At 40.4% G+C, this 17889-nt stretch overlaps 1 protein-coding gene across 3 annotated transcripts in view; it reads right to left on the bottom strand.

Moving 5' to 3' along the window:
• Positions 1-17889, bottom strand: part of mad1l1 (mitotic arrest deficient 1 like 1) — a 107667-nt gene that overhangs the window by 73235 nt on the left and 16543 nt on the right. For all 3 annotated transcript variants that reach the window (XM_088419256.1, XM_088419257.1, XM_088419255.1), the window contains one exon: positions 3418-3597. In XM_088419256.1, coding sequence (XP_088275382.1) covers positions 3418-3597 — 180 coding nt within the window. The remainder of the gene's footprint in view (positions 1-3417; positions 3598-17889) is intronic.

Genomic DNA, 17889 nt, shown 5'->3' with positions numbered 1-17889 from the left:
TTTTCTATGCAACTATAATTGTCCCTTGAATACGTAGTAATTTGTGCTGGCCAATAATATATCATGATATGAAGTGGCACAATACGCATATTGCAATACAACATTCAGTTTACAATGTGTCACGTATCTGTTTTGAAATGCCTTATATTCATAAATATTTCTTTTTTTTAATCCACTTTAAAATGGCTTTTGTATTATGATTTTAGTCATATTATGAATCGTGTTTCACATGTAAATCCTTCCAAGCGCTTCAAAACACCACATTAAATGTGACAATACATTACCTTTCAAAGAAAAAGTGGTGTCAGAGGAGGAGGGTAAACAGCAGAAAAAGAAAACCCTAAGATATGAAGATAGCATATCCTTTGTTTCTATAATTATATCTCGGCCTCCCGCACAAGGTTCAAGTCATCTGTATGTGTTCCTGAGAAGCACAATAATATTCGAGCAGTCATATTACCGTGCAGTAGAATCTCATGTTTCATTTACAGTCGGCCCCCGGTGTACGAACACCCTCTTTTACGAACATTTCGACTTACGAGCGTGGACCGCGGATTTTTTTGTCCCCCACTTACGTGCAAACCTTCTGTCTTACGAACAATACGAAATGCCGGACATTGTATACCGGACATTGATTTCGTACTTTAGCTGTACATTTATTTTCGCTTTTCTATGTCAATTAAATCAAAAGTTGACGCTCTTCACGGCAACATTGAACGCTATTGCTCTTACAATGTCACAGTCATTGTCTCAGTCACGGTGTCAGTCACGGTCTCACTCACGGAGATGCTATTGGCCGGCGTCACGTCAATCACAGAAATGCCGATATGCTATTGGCCAAACGCCTTTATCTAGCTTGATGGCACAGCTGGTCGGGATGGAAGGAAGGAGAGAAAATGAATCAAAAACGGAAGGAAGTAATGTTGTGAAGACTTTGCAAACTTTATCTGTTAGACATGGGTTCTACAATTGTAAGTGGCGGTAAAGGAAGAAGTAAGAGGATGATGACAATAGAAACCAAGCAGGAGATAATAAAAAATACGAAGGAGGCGCGTGCATAGTTAACCTTGCTCGTGAGTATGGACCGAACCGCTCGGCAATCTTCTAAGGGCAAGACTTTCCTTGCCGGGGGACGAACCTCGCTCAACAACAAAATGGAGAGGCTTCTTCTATTATGGATTAAAGAGAAGGAAATCGCCGGTGATATGTTTTAGTTTGAGAAAAGTTCTTGTTTCGGAAAATAAATAAATTCTGCGGGTTGGTCTCTGCTCACCTCCGTCTCCACTCAGCTCAAGTCATGTCGCCCCAGAGGAAAATGTCATTTATCCTTTGTATATCCATGCTTGTTATATTAACTGTACAGTAGATTATGGTACTAATTTTAAATATGTATGTAAATTCGTGATGGTTTTAACTACGATTTCGCCATGTGTTGCCAGGCAATGTGTACGTTCAATTCACCTCGCTTTGCTACATCAACGAAATCATCTGCTCACGCATGACACGTTAACGCTGATATACTATTGCTCTTACAATGTCACAGTCTTTGTTTCAGTCAGTCACGGTGTCAGTCACGGAGATGCCGATATGCTATTGGTCGAACGCCTTCATCTAGTTTGATGGCACAGCTGGTCGGGACGGAAGGAAGGAGAGAAAATGAGTGAAAAACGAGAGGAAGGAATGTTGTTAAGACTTTGCAAACTTTATCTGTTAGACATGGCTTCTAAAATTGCTAGTGGCGGTAAAGGAAGAAGTAAGAGGGTGATGACAATAGAAACCAAGCAGGAGATAATTAAAAAAAAAAAATATGAAGGAGGCGCATGCATGGCTCGTGAGTATGGCCGTAACCGCTCGGCAATCTTCTAAGGGCAAGACTTTCCTTGCCGGGGGACGGACCTCGATCGACAACAAACTGGAGAGGCTTCTTCTATTATGGATTAAAGAGAAGGAAATCGCCGGTGATATGTTCTAGTTTGAGAAAAGTTCCCGTTTAAGAAAATAAATAAATAAATTCTGCGGGTTGGTCTCTGCTCCCCTCCGCCTCCACCCAGCTCAAGTCACGTCGCCCCAAAGGTAAATGTCATTTTTCCTTTGTATATGTTATTTAATTTAACTGTACAGTAGATTATGTTACTCATTTTTAATGTGTATAAAGTTGTGATGTTTTTACCTAAGGTTTTTGCACGCGTTGCACGCATTCACTAATTAACATAGGTTTGAATTGCCCGTCATACGAGCAGTTCAAGTTACGAGCGTAGCCGCTGAACAGATTAAGTTCGTAACACAGGGGCCCACTGTACTTCAAATGTGAATTTTGAGATTTCAAGTTTTGTTTTGTTTAACTTTGTTTCTTTTTTGTGCAAAATAATTTTCATAATATAAAGAAAAAAACCTGTACTGATGTGACCGTATCTTGAGGTTTCACTGTATTTTATAAATTGTAAGAATAGATTTCTCCTTGATTTTTGTCGTATTTTTTTAATCAGATTTTCCAAAATGGGTGTCATTTGACAGCTAGCAAGTTTTAGATTAGGAATCAAGTGAGAAATTCAAGCACTCTGGTGTTGATGAGAGGCTGCTGAAAGTATCAGAATCACTCGAAGTGAGTATGGACTGTCATTTTCAGTCTTTTCAAACTGAACTCATTCAAATGTTTTGCCAATCGGATTTTTCAAAATGGGTCTCAATTGACAGCTAGCACAGTATATTAGGGGGTGAGAAAATCAAAGGCTTTTGTTATGTAAACAAGTCTGAAACATTGCCAACTAGATGCTTCTAAGGTGGAATCGAAAGCTGAGTCTGCAAAGCCAACCAGCGTCGTTATCGCATCCCACTCTTGCTGTGTTCAGATCAAACGCAAAATATTCCATTGCTACACTAATTCGGTAGGCTTTCAGTTGAGGCTGCTGCTAATACTACTGCCCTTTTAGCCGCTACTGCAGGATTTGCTTGCTTGCTATTTCTCAAGCTGAAGTCTTACCCTTGCGTTTGGAAATTGGTGGTAGTGTGACTGAAGGTGCTTGATTTGAGAGCCAGCTTTTTAAATGTTAATATCGCTGGCGATCAGCTTAATTTATCATGGCAGCCAATATCACAATCACGATTAAAATGTGATTAATAGTGGAGTCCTCGCTACTACTAGTCTGGAAGAGATCTCCTCCCCCCACGGTGCCTTCTTAAGGCTTTTCATTTTTACCAGATTTTTTTTTTTTTTAATTCTTTCTTCCTCTTCTCTGAGCTTTGTTCAGGTGATCTTGTTGTGTATTTATGATGTTCTGTATGATTCTGATTCTTCGATGAAGCCCTTTGAGACTGTTGAGATTCAGGGCTATATAAATATGCTTGACCACTGTGAGTACCAATACCTTGAAATAATACAAGGTATCAGTCAATACTCAAGCTTTCCCATCCTCCTACCTGGTTAGCGATGTTGAGTCGGACGTCTCGCTCATCCAGCTTCTTTGTGAGGCCCTCTAGGTTCTTGCCGAGGTCTCGGTTGGCCTCAGCTTGCAGCGCCAGTTTCTTGATGGCCTCCGTTTCCCGTTCCTCTGCCTTCTTCAGTTGTGATGCCATTTCACTGTTCTTCTCTTCCAATTGCTACGAATACCATAGACTAAATAAATTTGCTGCTTCAAACTTTTGTTCATCAAAAACATGCAATTACAAACGCTCTTGTGGAAAAAAAAACATTTCATGAAACAACCAGTAGAGGGCTTCTACATTTTTTTTTAATGTCAACTTCTCAGTTTAGGCTTACTGGGAAGACTTGAATATAGTCCCTGGGCGATTTATGTAGTGTAAAGGGGTGGGACTCAAACCTTGATAAAAATACAGAAAATGAATACACTCTTACTATCGTGGCTGGTCACATGTTAGAAATGTGCAAAGCATTGTACTATACCATATTTAGTGCTATGACATGAATGCTCTGCTGAACCAATCAGAAACGTCGGTTGTTGTGTCTATTTACCTTGGTCATTGAGAGGCGCTGTACTTGCAATAATTGTCACACATTCAAAATAAAATCAATAAATTTGAACCAAATTCATGCAAAAGCATCAACAGCTGCAAATCTGCTCAAAATATATGGATGCTCAACATTTTAGATCTACAAAACAGATTAAAAATGGCTATTCAATTTTTTTTTAATTAATCAATGTAATCAATGTTTTTGTTAGTGTATACACAGTACTCTGTAGGATTCGCAATTAAAATTAAAAAATGACATCTCTCTCTCTATCTATCTATCTATATATCTATATATATCTATCTATATATATATATATATATATATATATATATATATATATATATATATAGCTCAGTGGCGGTCCGTGACTTTTACACGTACGCCTTCTGTGATGTCAGACTCTCGAGTCAATACCCCTCATGCGCACACGTACGTATTAATGAACTAGACAGGCTATTTTCCGGGACATTTAAACTTCAATTAAGCCGCATCAGCAATTAAAACGTGTCAATATATGTGATGTTGTCAAAACTTAAAAGAATGAATAATAATTTAAAACTAAAGCTGCAAGCAGCTATAACGGGCCCTCGCAGACCTGAGCACGTTGAAGGATGAACAGTTCGAGGTATGAACATGTTTGGGTATGAATGTATGAGTGCATATGCAGGCGAACTGTAGAAGTCAATGTTTTAGTAAAGGTCAAATTTTCATTAGCATTTGTTCAACGAGCGCAACTAAGTAACTGGAATCGTAAAAACTGAAATGTATTTTTTTCTGCCACAAGGTGATTTTAGCACTACGATGGAATATATGTTTGTTGATGTCTGTAGGAAATGACTTTCATTCAATGTGTGAAGTCGTGACAAGATGAGATCATCTGGTTCAAACTGCATCAACATTTAATTTTACGATAAATCATCGTAATGAGCACTGCTGTATAGGCCATGGCAATTATCAAAACATCGTAATCTTTGGTGGAAGAAATTAGGCGTGTCTGAAGGCCTCTCTGAAAAAAAAATTCAGTGATATTACTTTGACAGGCTAAACAAGGTACACATAAATGAATATGTAATTTTTTGCTGCCAACAGGTGGGGCCCGCACAACGAGAAAAAAAAGTGTGTTTAGCAATGTATTCCCATTAAATGACATTTATAGCAGAAAATCTGATTTGAATTACACTAAGTTTTACCGGTCTGGCCAGACATCGGACTTTGAGGCGTAAAGGCCACGCCCAAATTTGAAGATTCATAAAACTTGAGATTCATATTGTTCCCTATGTCTCAATATTCTCCTAACTAATTTTCAGTGAATTTACTGAAACCGGCATAGCACAGAACATGAAAGTGTAAAAACTTAACTTTTTTGTCTGCCACCAGGTGTTGCTATTGGTAATTTGGAAATGTGTCATGTAGAAGATTTAGACCATGAGTCTAAATGATACTGTCAATTTTCAGATATTTTAAAGCTTGTTCAGCTGAGTTATAAAGGTTTTTGTCACTGTGGGTGAAGGAAACATTGACTTCATGTTTTGAAAGTGCATCTCCATATATTTCATGAGATCGTGACAATTTTTGGACCAGTTGTGCCTCTAAGAATGATAATGGTCTACGCCAAAATGAACGTTCATGGGGTCAACAGTATAAGAGGAGGCGGCAGCAGTGGAAGACTTACAAATGGCCATAAATGCATCAAAATTGCAAATTCAAAAATCTGCAACTTTTTCTGTACATCCTAGCGTATGGCTGTATTTGATTGTTTTAGGTCTTAGGGTCCTGCATATGTGTACAAGTTTTGGTAGCTGTAAGGCCAACCAACTGGGTTTGGCTGCAATCCTTTGGCTATAATGACATTTTTTTCTCCCAGTAGGTGGCACTCGCATTATGACGTAAAAAATGGCTAATGTGTGTTTTACATTGGACTCCCATCAACTATATTAAATTTAGAAAAGATAAGGCCATCTAGGTCCAATTACAGAAACTTTTTCGGATTTGGCGAGACATTGGAACTTGAGACGAGGTACTGGCCGCGGCCATTGGCAAATAGTTGTAAATATAAAGAACCTTCAGTTTCCATGCCTCAACGCTAATCTAGCCAATTTTCCATTAAATTGCTCAAACAGGATTAGCACAGTGCAAAAACTGAAATATTAAGGTTTTTAGCACTGGTGGGAAAGGAAATTTGAAACAAGTTATTTGAAGACTGGCACCCATAATATATGTTAGCCGATCTTGACGAAATTTTGCCCAGTTGTGCCACTGTCAGATAATGAAGCAAGTCAAATGTGAAGTTGATCGGGTCAAGGGTTTTGGTACCGATAAATGCACAAAATCGGGCCAAATGCTACAGTCAACAGTTGATAACTCTGGTTCTGTACATCCTAACTTATGGCGCTCTATAATGTTTTTGTAGGTCTTGAGGTAGTACATATGCATAAAAACTTTCGTAGCTTTAGGTCAAAAGGGTCAAAACTGGTTTATTATCACCTGTGCTCAATAACAGTAGATTTAGCTGATGTGAGCGCAAACTGGAAGGAAGGAAATTTGACACATAACACATAATTTGAAGCCCCGCCCCCATCGTACATTTGTTGGCCTATCCTCTCAAAATTTTGCTCAGTTGTGGTCCTATGGCTAATATGGGGCATGCCAAATTTGAAGTTGATCAGGTCAACCGTTTAGGAGCTATTAAGAAGAATTTGGCACCTGCAAACATCCAAAAACAGTCCGAAAATGCATTTAGAAAAAATTCTTATCTCTGGTTCTGTACATCCCTAGCATACGGCGCTCTATAACTTTTTTGCAGGTCTTCAGGTCCCATATATGCCTAAAAAATTTCATAGCTCTACGTGAAACAGGCCGTTACCCAGGAGAAGTGTTTGACTCTAGGTGGCGCTAAAAATCAATTTTTTAGATTTCACGTGTGAAAACAAAATACCAAATTTTAAAGCAGGCCCGATGAGTGTGCGAATTTTGGTGACCTTTTCGTACATGTTTAGGCCCTAAAAAATGCGATTCATTTCGGAGAAGAATAATAACCATAGCTGCAAGCAGCTATAAAGGGCCCTCGCAGACCTGTGCACGTTGGGGTATTAACAGGTCGGGGTATGAACAAGGAGTATGAACAATGAAAAGTTAGTTGTAGATGACTTCAGTGCAGGACTCCTCAAATATGTAAAATTTAAAGAAGGTGGGATAATGTGGGTTGCATTTTTGCAGCTTTTATTGTTACAGTGAAGATGCACTGCCGTATAGGCCACGCCCAGTGTCGAAACATCGTACTATTTGGTGGAGGCATTAGGCATGGCCAATGGCTTTTCAGACAACATTTAAGGGGCTCAGCAGAGTACATAACGTACATACGTTAAGGAATTGCTATATTTTTTGCTGCCCCTAGGTGATGTTCGCACTACGATAAAAAATAGGCTTGTAGGTGTGTTTCATTGGACTCCCATCCAATATATGACGTTTTGAAAATATCAGGTCTTGGTCCAATTATAGCAACTTTTAAGGTTTTGGCGAGACATCGGACTTTGAGTTGGCATAGAGGCCACACTCTCTATTGAAAAGTCAGAAAAGTCAAAAACCTTCATGTTCCAATGTCTCAAAGCTTTTCTGACCATTTTTGAGTTCATTTAGTCAAACAGGCATTGCACAGTACATAAAAGTGTAAAAAAAAAAGACATTTTTGTCCGCCACTAGGTGGCGCTGTAAATGATTTGGAAGCTTATCACATAGCTGTATTAGGGCATGACTTTTAAAGTCCCTGCAAAGTTTCAGATTGTTTAAAGCTGTTACAGCTGAGTTATTAAGGTTTTTGTCACTCTTGGCGAAGGAAATATTAATCATAATTTGAAGCTCCACCCCCATCTTTTATGTCATGAGATCTTCACGATATTTGGACTATGTGTGCCCCTCAGTTGGATAATGATTCGTGCCAAAGTTGAAGGTAATGGGGTGAATCGTTTAAGAGAAAAAGGCACTAGTTTGAGACCAGCTAATGTTTAAGTACGGGGCAAAACAGCACATTAAAAAAATTCATAATTTTTCTGTACATCCTAGCACATCACTCCTATTGACTTTTTTGTAGGTCTTACAGTCCTTCATTTGCCTAAAACGTTTCATAGCTGTAGGTCAAACCAAACAGGATTGACTGTAATCTTTCGACTAATGACATTTTTTGCAGTCACTAGGTGGCGCTAGCTTTAAACTGGAATATATGTTTGTCGATTTCTTCAAGTATAGATTTACATCCAATGTGTGAAATGTGAGAAGATCAGATCATCTGAGTCAAATTACAGCAGCTTTTACTAGACCGATAAAGTTTCGGAATGAAAATGGACGTAGAGGCCACGCCCATTATCGAAACTTCGTAAAATTTGGTGGATGTCAGCAGGGTTGTCTAGAGGCTTGTCACACTTAATTTCAGCGATATTACTTCAAAGGGCTCAGATAAACACAAAAACGTTTCAAAAATGCTATATTTTTGGCTGCCACTAGGTGGCGCTGGCACTATGACAAAAAATACGTTGATATGTGTATTCCGCATTGGAAACCCATCAAATATATGAAGTTTAGAAAAGATAAGACCATCTGGGTCCAAATACAGCAACTTTGTTCGTTTTGGCAAGACATCAGACTGACATTTTTGTTTGCCACTTGGTGGCCTTATAAGCAATTGAAGAAATTATTAAACACATGTTTTAAGGGCTTGAGTCTTCATGTGTCTGTGAAGTTTCAGATTTTTCAAAGCTTGTAAAGCTGAATTATAAAGGTTTGTGTCACATGTGGCGAAAAAAACATCAAAGGCATAATATGAAGCCCCGCCCCAACATATTTGATGGCGGAGCTCCACAAAAATTTGAACAATTGTGCCTCTGTTGGAGAAATTTAGTAAACCTTTTATTTTATTATGTAATAAATCAGTGTTTAATCAAATGTGCCAATCAATTATGACATGTTAATTGAAGTCGTTAATACAGCAATCAGTAGTACCAATCAATGTGTACCAATCAATCATGTGTTAGCAATTATATTGATCAAATGTTCTTAATTGTTGAGATGATTTATTATTGTTGTTGATTCACATAGTGATTATACATTTGACTCCTTTTTATTAGATATTAGGGTAGCAACATGTCCCACACAAGGTGCGTTCCGGGTCATGTTAGTGATAACGGTTGTTGAAGTCTTTTCAGGGCCCTGTCAAACAGCATCCAGGGCCCAGGGTCACCTGAAGGCTACCCCGGAAAGAAGAAGTTAGGTGAGGAAGTGTTTTGCACCTGCAACAAAAACTACAAATAGTACAGATATATATATAAGCAAGGTACAAGGAAAGAGGAGCTATATGAACCATAAAAGTTGTAGGTGTCCTTCTGCAAACATATCACCCAAAAGAAAAAAGAAAAAAACACACACACTAAGTAATAATAATCATAAATAAATAAAAGTAATAATTAAAAAAATAAAACAGAAATAAATAAATAAAGTAATAAATAAAAAAATAAAACATAAATAAAAATGAAGTAAACCATTTTAACAGCAAACCTAATGTCCACGACAATAGTCACCAGTAAATTTGAGTCACCCAGTAAAGAATACAAAGTGAATGTCCGGTCTCAACCTTACATTGTCCCAGTCAAACTGGTGAGATAGGGCCCCACTTCTGGAGATACCCAATCCAATTGTCACTGAGTTTGAATGAGAGCTCCTCAAATGCTGCCAAATTACCCAGGGTCTGATGCCATATTCTGATAAGAGGAGCGGATGAAGATTTCCAATTGGACAAGATGATTTTGCGACCCGCCATCAAAGCAGTCAGTGTCCACTCCGCCGTAAAGCAGGGCAGTGAGTCTAGAGAGGATGGGTCCCCTAATATAAACAACTTTTTCAAAAAGGGTATGTCATGTTTTATGATCCGCCTGACAAACTGATTGACTTCACACCAAAAGTCCTGAATCACCGGATAGCTCCAGAGCATGTGGACAAGTGTCCCATCCTCCAGCCCATACTTCCAACATAATGGTGATTGTGAAATTTTGACTCTATACAATTTATAGGGTGTCCAATAAATTCTATTAAGCAACTTATATTGTACAAGGCGTGTTCTCAGCTCCCTCGACAGCTTTTTAACATTCCGCAAAATCCTTTCCCACTCGAAAGCAGTAAAGTTTATATTGAGGTCTTTTTCCCACACCGATTTCAAAGCCAGTGGGTCCTTCTCCGAGCCCTTAAGGAGCATACTGTAAAAAAGCGAGGCCTAACCAACCCTCCCCGAGACTTGCCACGACCAAGAAAGCCAGTCCAAGTTAACGGGCGGGGAAGTCAAAGAGCGAAACACTTAACCCAGCAAATGGCGAAGTTGGAGAAATCTCCAGAATTGGTTTTGTGGCAATCCAAACTGTGACCGTAAGTGAGTAAAGGATTTAAGGGCACCCACCTCATACAGGTCCCCCAACATCAAAATGCCCCTTTCCACCCAGGAATCCCAGTGAAATGGAGACTTGTTGATACACAAGCTTGGATTATTCCAGATAGGGACCGAAACGTGAAGGTTGGGATGAAAACCGATTATAGACGCAATCCTCTTCCAAACATGTTGCAAAAATGACACCATGGGATAAATCCGAAATACAACAGGGAGTTGCATGACATTAAAGTGCCACAAGGGAAGCGGGCTGCAGATGAAGCTCTCAAGGGCATGCCAAGGGGGTGCTCTTTCAGGAGGGAGGGCCCAGTGAAGCAGATGTCTCAGACCAAAGGCATAGTATAGTGGTAGAGAAGCAGATTAGGAACACCTAGCCCCCCTTGGTCAGTACGCTTCTGCAGACGCAGCAACTTGATCCTGGGACGTTTGCCATACCATAGAAATTCATTACAAATCTTGTTGAATTCTGCATCTGAAAAAGATAATTGAACCTAGGGGTGCAAATCATTTTAATAACATTAACCTTACCCCAGAGAGACAAGAGCAAGGGAGTCCATCGTTCAAAATCTGCCTTGAAAGAATCCAATAGTGGTTCGATATTGACCCGGACTAAGTCCGAAAGACAGTGAGGAAATAGAACCCCAAGATATTTCATGCCCGACTGTGGCCATTTGAAGTTACCAGGTCAAAACAGTTCCACAGGGCAGCGAGGAGTCAATGGGAGGGCCTCCGATTTAGTCCAGTTCACTTTGTAGCCCGACACGTGAGAAAACTCATTGTTTACCAAATCCATAGGCCTTCAAAGTAGCCAAAAGTTAACACCACTCTATCCTGTCAAATGCTTTTTCCGCGTCTAAGGAAAGGGCTGCAACAGGACCAGGATCTTCAAGAGTAGGATAATTTTGGACAGCCCAAATGACGTCCAAAAGCCTTATGTTGTCAATGGCACTGCAGGATCGGATGAAACCCGCCTGATCAGAATGTATTAGACTGGACATCACATTATCCAGTCTAGTTGCCAAAAGTTTTGTAAGGATCTTACAGTCACAGTTCATCAAACTTATTGGCCTGTAATTCTTAGATTCAAGAGGTTCCTTATCGCCTTTTAGAATCAGAGTAATTAGGGCGTCATACAGCGTAGGAGGAAGACTCCCACGATTCAGAGCCTCATTGTACACCTTGAGGAGCAAGGGAGAGATCTCCTCTACAAACGTCGCATAGAACTCACAACTTATTCTGTCCGGGACCAGGCGCTCTGCTGGCTGGAAGACCTCTTATAACTTTGGATAGCTCCTCTCTAGTCCTCTCATCGAGCGAATCAATTTGCTCCTTCAAGAGAGTTGGCAAGGAGAGCGAGGACAGAAAGGAGCGTATCTCATGGGGTTAAGCCTTAGATTCAGATGAGTAGAGTGTCCGGTAAAACCATAATATAAACAACTTGTTGTTGATGTCACCGGGATCAAACATCAGGGTTCCATCATCCAGTTTGATTGCTGGAATAACATTCTGTGAGTCTTCGATTTTAACATACATAGCGAGCATTTTGGCCGCTTTGTCTCCCTCTTCGAACTGCTTGTGCCGGAGAGGAAACAGGGAAAACTCCACCTTCTGAGTCAGAATAGAGTTCAACTCATACTTCAGTTTTACTAAGGACGATAGGTTGGTGTCGCTCATATCCTGCTTAAATGATGTCTCAGCTAATGCAATGTTTCTCTCCAATTCAAGCTGTTTTACCATACGAGTTTTTTTTTTTTTTTAAAGAAGCATAACGGATAATTTGTCCCCTAACAAATGCCTTGAGAGCTTCCCATGCCACACCCACCGAAGAAGCTGTAGCCCAGTCGACCTCAACAAAAAAGTAATTTCTGATTTCAACGACGCCACAAAATCTCGCTCAAGGAGAAGGCTAGAGTTGAGCCTCCATCTTGGAGATCTCTGAGGGCTGTAAGGTGGGACGACTCACATGAAAACTGGGGCATGATCGGAAAGGAGGATACTGCCAATTTCACAAGGGGTCACTGAGGAGATCAATGATTTTGAAATACAGAAATAGTCAATCCTAGTCATAACATTATGAGGAGAAGAATAAAAAGTGACTTCCCTGGCTGTTGGGTTAATATGATGCCATATGTCTACGAGATCCAAAGAATTGCACATTCCCTGTGGTAAGGTAGTGGCCCTAAGTGGTCGTTATCCATGACTTGATTGAAGTAAAAGGTGGTAAAAGATGGTAAAAGCCAATAAAGTTCAAATCACAAAAAAAAGGCATTTTTATCAATCACTAGGCAGCGCTAGTAGCTATTTCAAAAATATTTTTTAAGAGGTGTTAAAGGCATGAGTCTTCATGTGTCTATGAAGTTTTAGATTTTTTTTTAGCTTGTACATCAGAGTTCTTAGGGTTTTTCTCACTCTTGGCGAAGCAAAAATTGAACACATTATTTGAAGCCCCGCCCCTATCATATATGTCGGCGGATCTTCGCCAAATTTTGCCCAGCTGCGCGGGCCCTAAAAATAATAACCCGGAGAGGAACAATAGGGATCTCGCAGCGGTCGCTGCTCGGGCCCTAATAATAATAATAATCTGGAGAGGAACAATAGGGACCTTGCAGCGGTCGCTGCTCTGCTCGGGCGCTAGTAATAAAAATAATCTGGAGAGGAACAATAGCGACCTCGCAGCGGTCGCTGCTCGGGCCCTAATAATAATAATCTGGAGAGGAACAATATGGACCTCGCAGGAGTCGCTGCTCGGGCCCTAATAATAATAATCTGGAGAAAAACAAGAGGGCTCTCGCAGCGGTAGCTGCTCGGGCCCTAAATAGCTCATAGCGCCGCTTCCTAGGGTACTGTGCTCATACTGTTTGAGTAAAATAACAGAAAATTGGTCAGAACATCATTAAGACATGGAATTTGAAGAGTCTCAAATTTTACGACTTTTCGATAATGGCGTGGTGGTCTGCACGCCATCTCAAAGTCAGATGTCTTGCCAAAAACGCTTGACCCGATCAACTTCAAATTTGCTGTGGTACATCATCAGACTTAGGGACACAACTGGATAAAATTTGGTGAAGATTTGCTGACATATATGATGGGGGTGGGCCTTCAAAATATGTGTTAAATTTTTTCTCCACCAAGCGTGACAAAAAAAAAATATAACTCTATTGTACAAGCTTCAAAAAATCAAACTTCGCAGATACATAAAGACTCATGCTTTTATTAAATATAATTAAAACATTTTGAAATAGTGCTACCTGGCGGTTAATAAAAATGTCATTTTTTACACTTTCACTTTCTGTGCTAAGTCTGTTTGAGTAAACTAACTGAAAATTGGTCAGAATACCATTAAGACATGGACCATGAAGGTTTCCAAATTTAACAACTTTTCGATAAAGGGCGTGGTTTGTACAACGCCTCAAAGTCAGATGTCTCGGCAAAATGAAAAAAATGGCTCTAATTGTGGAAAAAATCCTCCCAGTCCCGGTTCATTTGACTTCGAATTAAGTAAATTTGTAGGCATATGTAGGACCTCAAGCACTACAAAGAAGTCAGCGTGAGCAATGTGCTCAGCTGTACAGAAAAAGAGTTAGGAATTTTTGAACGTGCACTGTTGGCCCGTTTTTGCTCATTCGCAGATCATGAACTGCTCCTTTTTTCTCCTAAACGCTTGAGCCAATCAACTTAAAACTTGCTGTGGTGTATCGGCAGACTAATGAGCACAATTGATCAAAAATTTGGTGAAGATCTGCCGACTAATGTGATGGGGGTGGGGCTTCAAAATATGTGTTACCTGTTTACTTTGCCACATGTGACAAAAACCTTAATAACTCAGCTGTGCAAGCTTAAAAAAAATCGGAAACTTTACAGAACTTTACGGGGGGGGCTGGCTCCTCTAAAAACCACATCATCCTTCTCGCTTTTGTACTTTTTGTCCACTTTTTTGTCGCGCGAGGGGAGGGGAATGGAGCGAGCTTGCTGTGCACTTTACGGTAGATCCGGAAAGAAGAGCATTGGTGAAAATTTTCACTTTTCTGGGATGTGACAGCCAATATTTTCACCGACAGCACCTTTATTCTTTGCGGCAATACTCGCCTGCCAAAAAAAAAAAGTTTCAATGTCGCAATCAAGTGGCAGAGACCGTGCTAAATATTATGCTGACAATGCTGCACTATCGTTAGCTTAGCACAGTAACTACGGTTCAACAGCTGTTAAGTGAAGCAAACGCTGCGCATACCAGTTGTCCCAAGTTGTCGCTTCCGCCTTTCTACAAGCCAGGTGAGTGCTCTTGCTTGGCTCTGTTTCGTATTGAAAGCTCAGCTGGCCGTGTTGGATCACTCCCGGTGACCGCAAAGCGGCCGCCATGATTCATTCCTGCCCTCTGTGTGAGCCGTTGAATGTTCCCGAAGTTGATTGGCTCTCGCGACGCGAAATGCGGAAATCGTAAAATTTTTTTTAACTTCACTCGAAAGGCGAAATTTCGCTTCTCGTGACCGCGCGCGGCCATTCGCGTCGCTTCATTCGCGTCCATCGCGTCGCCCGACGTGCATTTGCGCCCAGTCACTCGAACTCTATTGACTACAATACAAAACTCTCCGCTTTTTCGCCTCGTTCGCGTTCGGTCTGCACGTAGCATTAAACTAAATCATCTCCAAAACATTATTTCGGGCGCAGCCCACGCGGCCCGGTACCAGTTGATCCGCGGACCGGTTCCGGTTCCGTGGGTTGGGGACCGCTGCTTTTAATACATCTGTTTAATATTTTTTTGCATTATAGAGCCACCTGGTGGCAAACAAAACTGTCAGTCAGATGTCTCGCCAAAACGAACAAAGATGCTGTATTTGGAGCCAGATGGTTGTATCTTTTTAAAATTTCATAAATTTGATGGGTGTCCAATGCGAAAAACATTTACCGACGTATTTTTCGCCATTTTGCGCCACCTAGGCAGCTTTTTTTGTGTTTTTATGTGCTTTGCCAAGCCCATTGAAGTAATTTTGCAGAAATTAAGGTTGAGAAGCCTCTAGACCAGGGGTCGGCAACCCGCGGCTCTCGAGCCGCATGTGGCTCTTTGGCGAGGTCCTAGTGGCTCCCTGGAGCTTTTTCAAAAATGACTGAAAATGGAAAAAGATGGGGGAGAAAAATATTTTTTTTCGTTTTAATGTGGTTTCTGTAGGGGGACAAACATGACAAAAACATTCTTAACATTTTCCAATGCTGTAAAAATGTGTAAAATAAATATTACATTTCAACATTTCTGTCAACGAAGAATTACGTCATAGCCTGAGACACGCGTTTCTATCAGCAGGGCAGGATGCTAGGCTAGTGGCCGTTGTAAACAAACCGGCGGCCATGAGCCATGGATCCCAAAGGGAAAAAGAGAAAAATAACTGAGGAGAACAGACGATTCGACATTTCTCGGACCGAATCATTTGCATTCGTTGCCGAGTACCCAGGTGGCAATGAGAGAAAAAGTGCGATTGCATTACTTCTGCAGAAATTAAAGGAGCGCAAAAATATATTTAAGAAGTGGATTGCATCTTCAAACTCCACGACTGCTGCAAGTTTCGTTGCAACCCGGGAGATAATAAAACGTGGCAAACCGTTTACAGTTGGTGACTACATGGAGTCATTCATTAACATATCAGAACACCAATTTAAGGACTTCATAAACAAAACCGGGATAATACAAAAAAAAGACACGCCTCTCTCCGCCAAGACAGTGAAGGAAAGAACAATTAAAATGGCAGGCAACACCGATCAACAAACCAAGGACATTAATTCAGCGCCAGCATACTCAATTGCCGGTGATGTGATCGATATTGAACAGACTGCACGTTTATGCAGGTATGTGGCTGATGTTTAATTTTTATAGATGCAGGCTACGTTTTATTGCACTCTATTGCCCAGATAAGGGCCACCACACGTTCCATTTTGTTTTTTTCGAATCCTCATAAATAAAATCTTCTAAAATCTGCTTTATTTAATTTAATCAAAGCAACGAAACATAATTCATTAATATTGTAATTTAGTTAAACTTGAGGCGGCATCGCACAACAGAGTAGTCATGTGGTGTGTCAGGATGCACTGCAGGAAAAATAAACATTTAATCATGAAGCCTCATTATGTATTCGTAGTTAATCATTTTGATAGTAGGCTAATATAGCTATTATAGATACATACAGCATGTGTTGCCTTCATTACAAGGCTTTTAACTTTTTGCGGCTCTAGACATAATTGTTTTTTGTTTTATTTGGTCCAATATGGCTCTTTCAACATTGTGGGTTGCCGACCCCTGCTCTAGACCTGCTGACCAAATTTCACGCATTTCTGATAATGGGCATGGCTTCAACGTCCATTCTCATTCTGAAGATTTATCCAACCAGTAAAAGATGCTGTAATTTGACCCAGATGATCTGAACTGATCTTACAATATTTTACATTGGATTAGAGTCCATTAAACATACAAATTATTTAAAGCGCCACCTAGTGGCAGACAAAAAAAAAATATTTTTACACGTTCATGTACTGTGCAATGCCTGTTTGAGTAAATTAACTGAATATTGGTCAGAAAAGCTTTGAGACATTGGAACATGAAGGTTTTCAACTTGTACAACTTTGAAAAAAAGGGCGTGGCCTGTATGGCACCTCAAAGTCCGATGTATCACCAAAACGGTAAAAGTTGCTGTAATTGGACCTAGATGATCTGATCATTTTAAAACGTCATATATGGGATGGGAGAAAAAATGTGAAATACACCTACAAGCCTATTAATTATCGTAGTGCGAGCACCACGTGCCAAGTGGCAGCAAAAAATGTAGCAATTACCTCATGTTTTTATGTACTCTGCTGAGCCTTTTGAAGTGATATCGCTTAGATGTTGTCTAAAAAGCCATTACACACGCCTAATGCCGTCCACCAAATAGGATGATGTTTCGATAATGGGTGTGGCCTACAGTATATGGCAGCACAGTCACACAACTGTACAACAAAAGCTGCTGTAACTCAACCCGTGAAATCCCACCTTCTCTAATTTTCACATACAGTGAGACCCCATGTTACGAACTTAACCCGTTCAGTGGCTACGCTTGTAACTCGAACTGCTCGTATGACGGGCAATCCAAAACTATGTTAATTAGTGAATGCGTGCAACGCGTGCAAAAACCTTAGGTAAAAACATCACGACTTTATACACATATTAAAAATGAGTAACATAATCTACTGTACAGTTAAATTAAATAACATATACAAAGGAAGAATGACATTTACCTTTGGGGCGACGTGACTTGAGCTGGGTGGAGGCGGAGGGGAGCAGAGACCAACCCGCAGAATTTATTTATTTTCTTAAACGGGAACTTTTCTCAAAATAGAACATATCACCGGCGATTTCCTTCTCTTTAATCCATAATAGAAGAAGCCTCTCCATTTTGTTGTTGAGCGAGGTTCGTCCCCCGGCAAGGAAAGTCTTGCCCTTAGAAGATTGCCGAGCGGTTCGGTCCATACTCAC

Source organism: Hippichthys cyanospilos, chromosome 7, assembly GCF_059441005.1.
Source record: "Hippichthys cyanospilos isolate Australia breed blue-spotted pipefish chromosome 7, RoL_Hcya_1.0, whole genome shotgun sequence".
NCBI classification, from domain to species: Eukaryota; Metazoa; Chordata; class Actinopteri; order Syngnathiformes; family Syngnathidae; genus Hippichthys; species Hippichthys cyanospilos.
The sequence above is the reverse complement of the archived record's forward strand: the minus strand, read 5'-3'. Positions and strand labels throughout refer to the sequence as shown.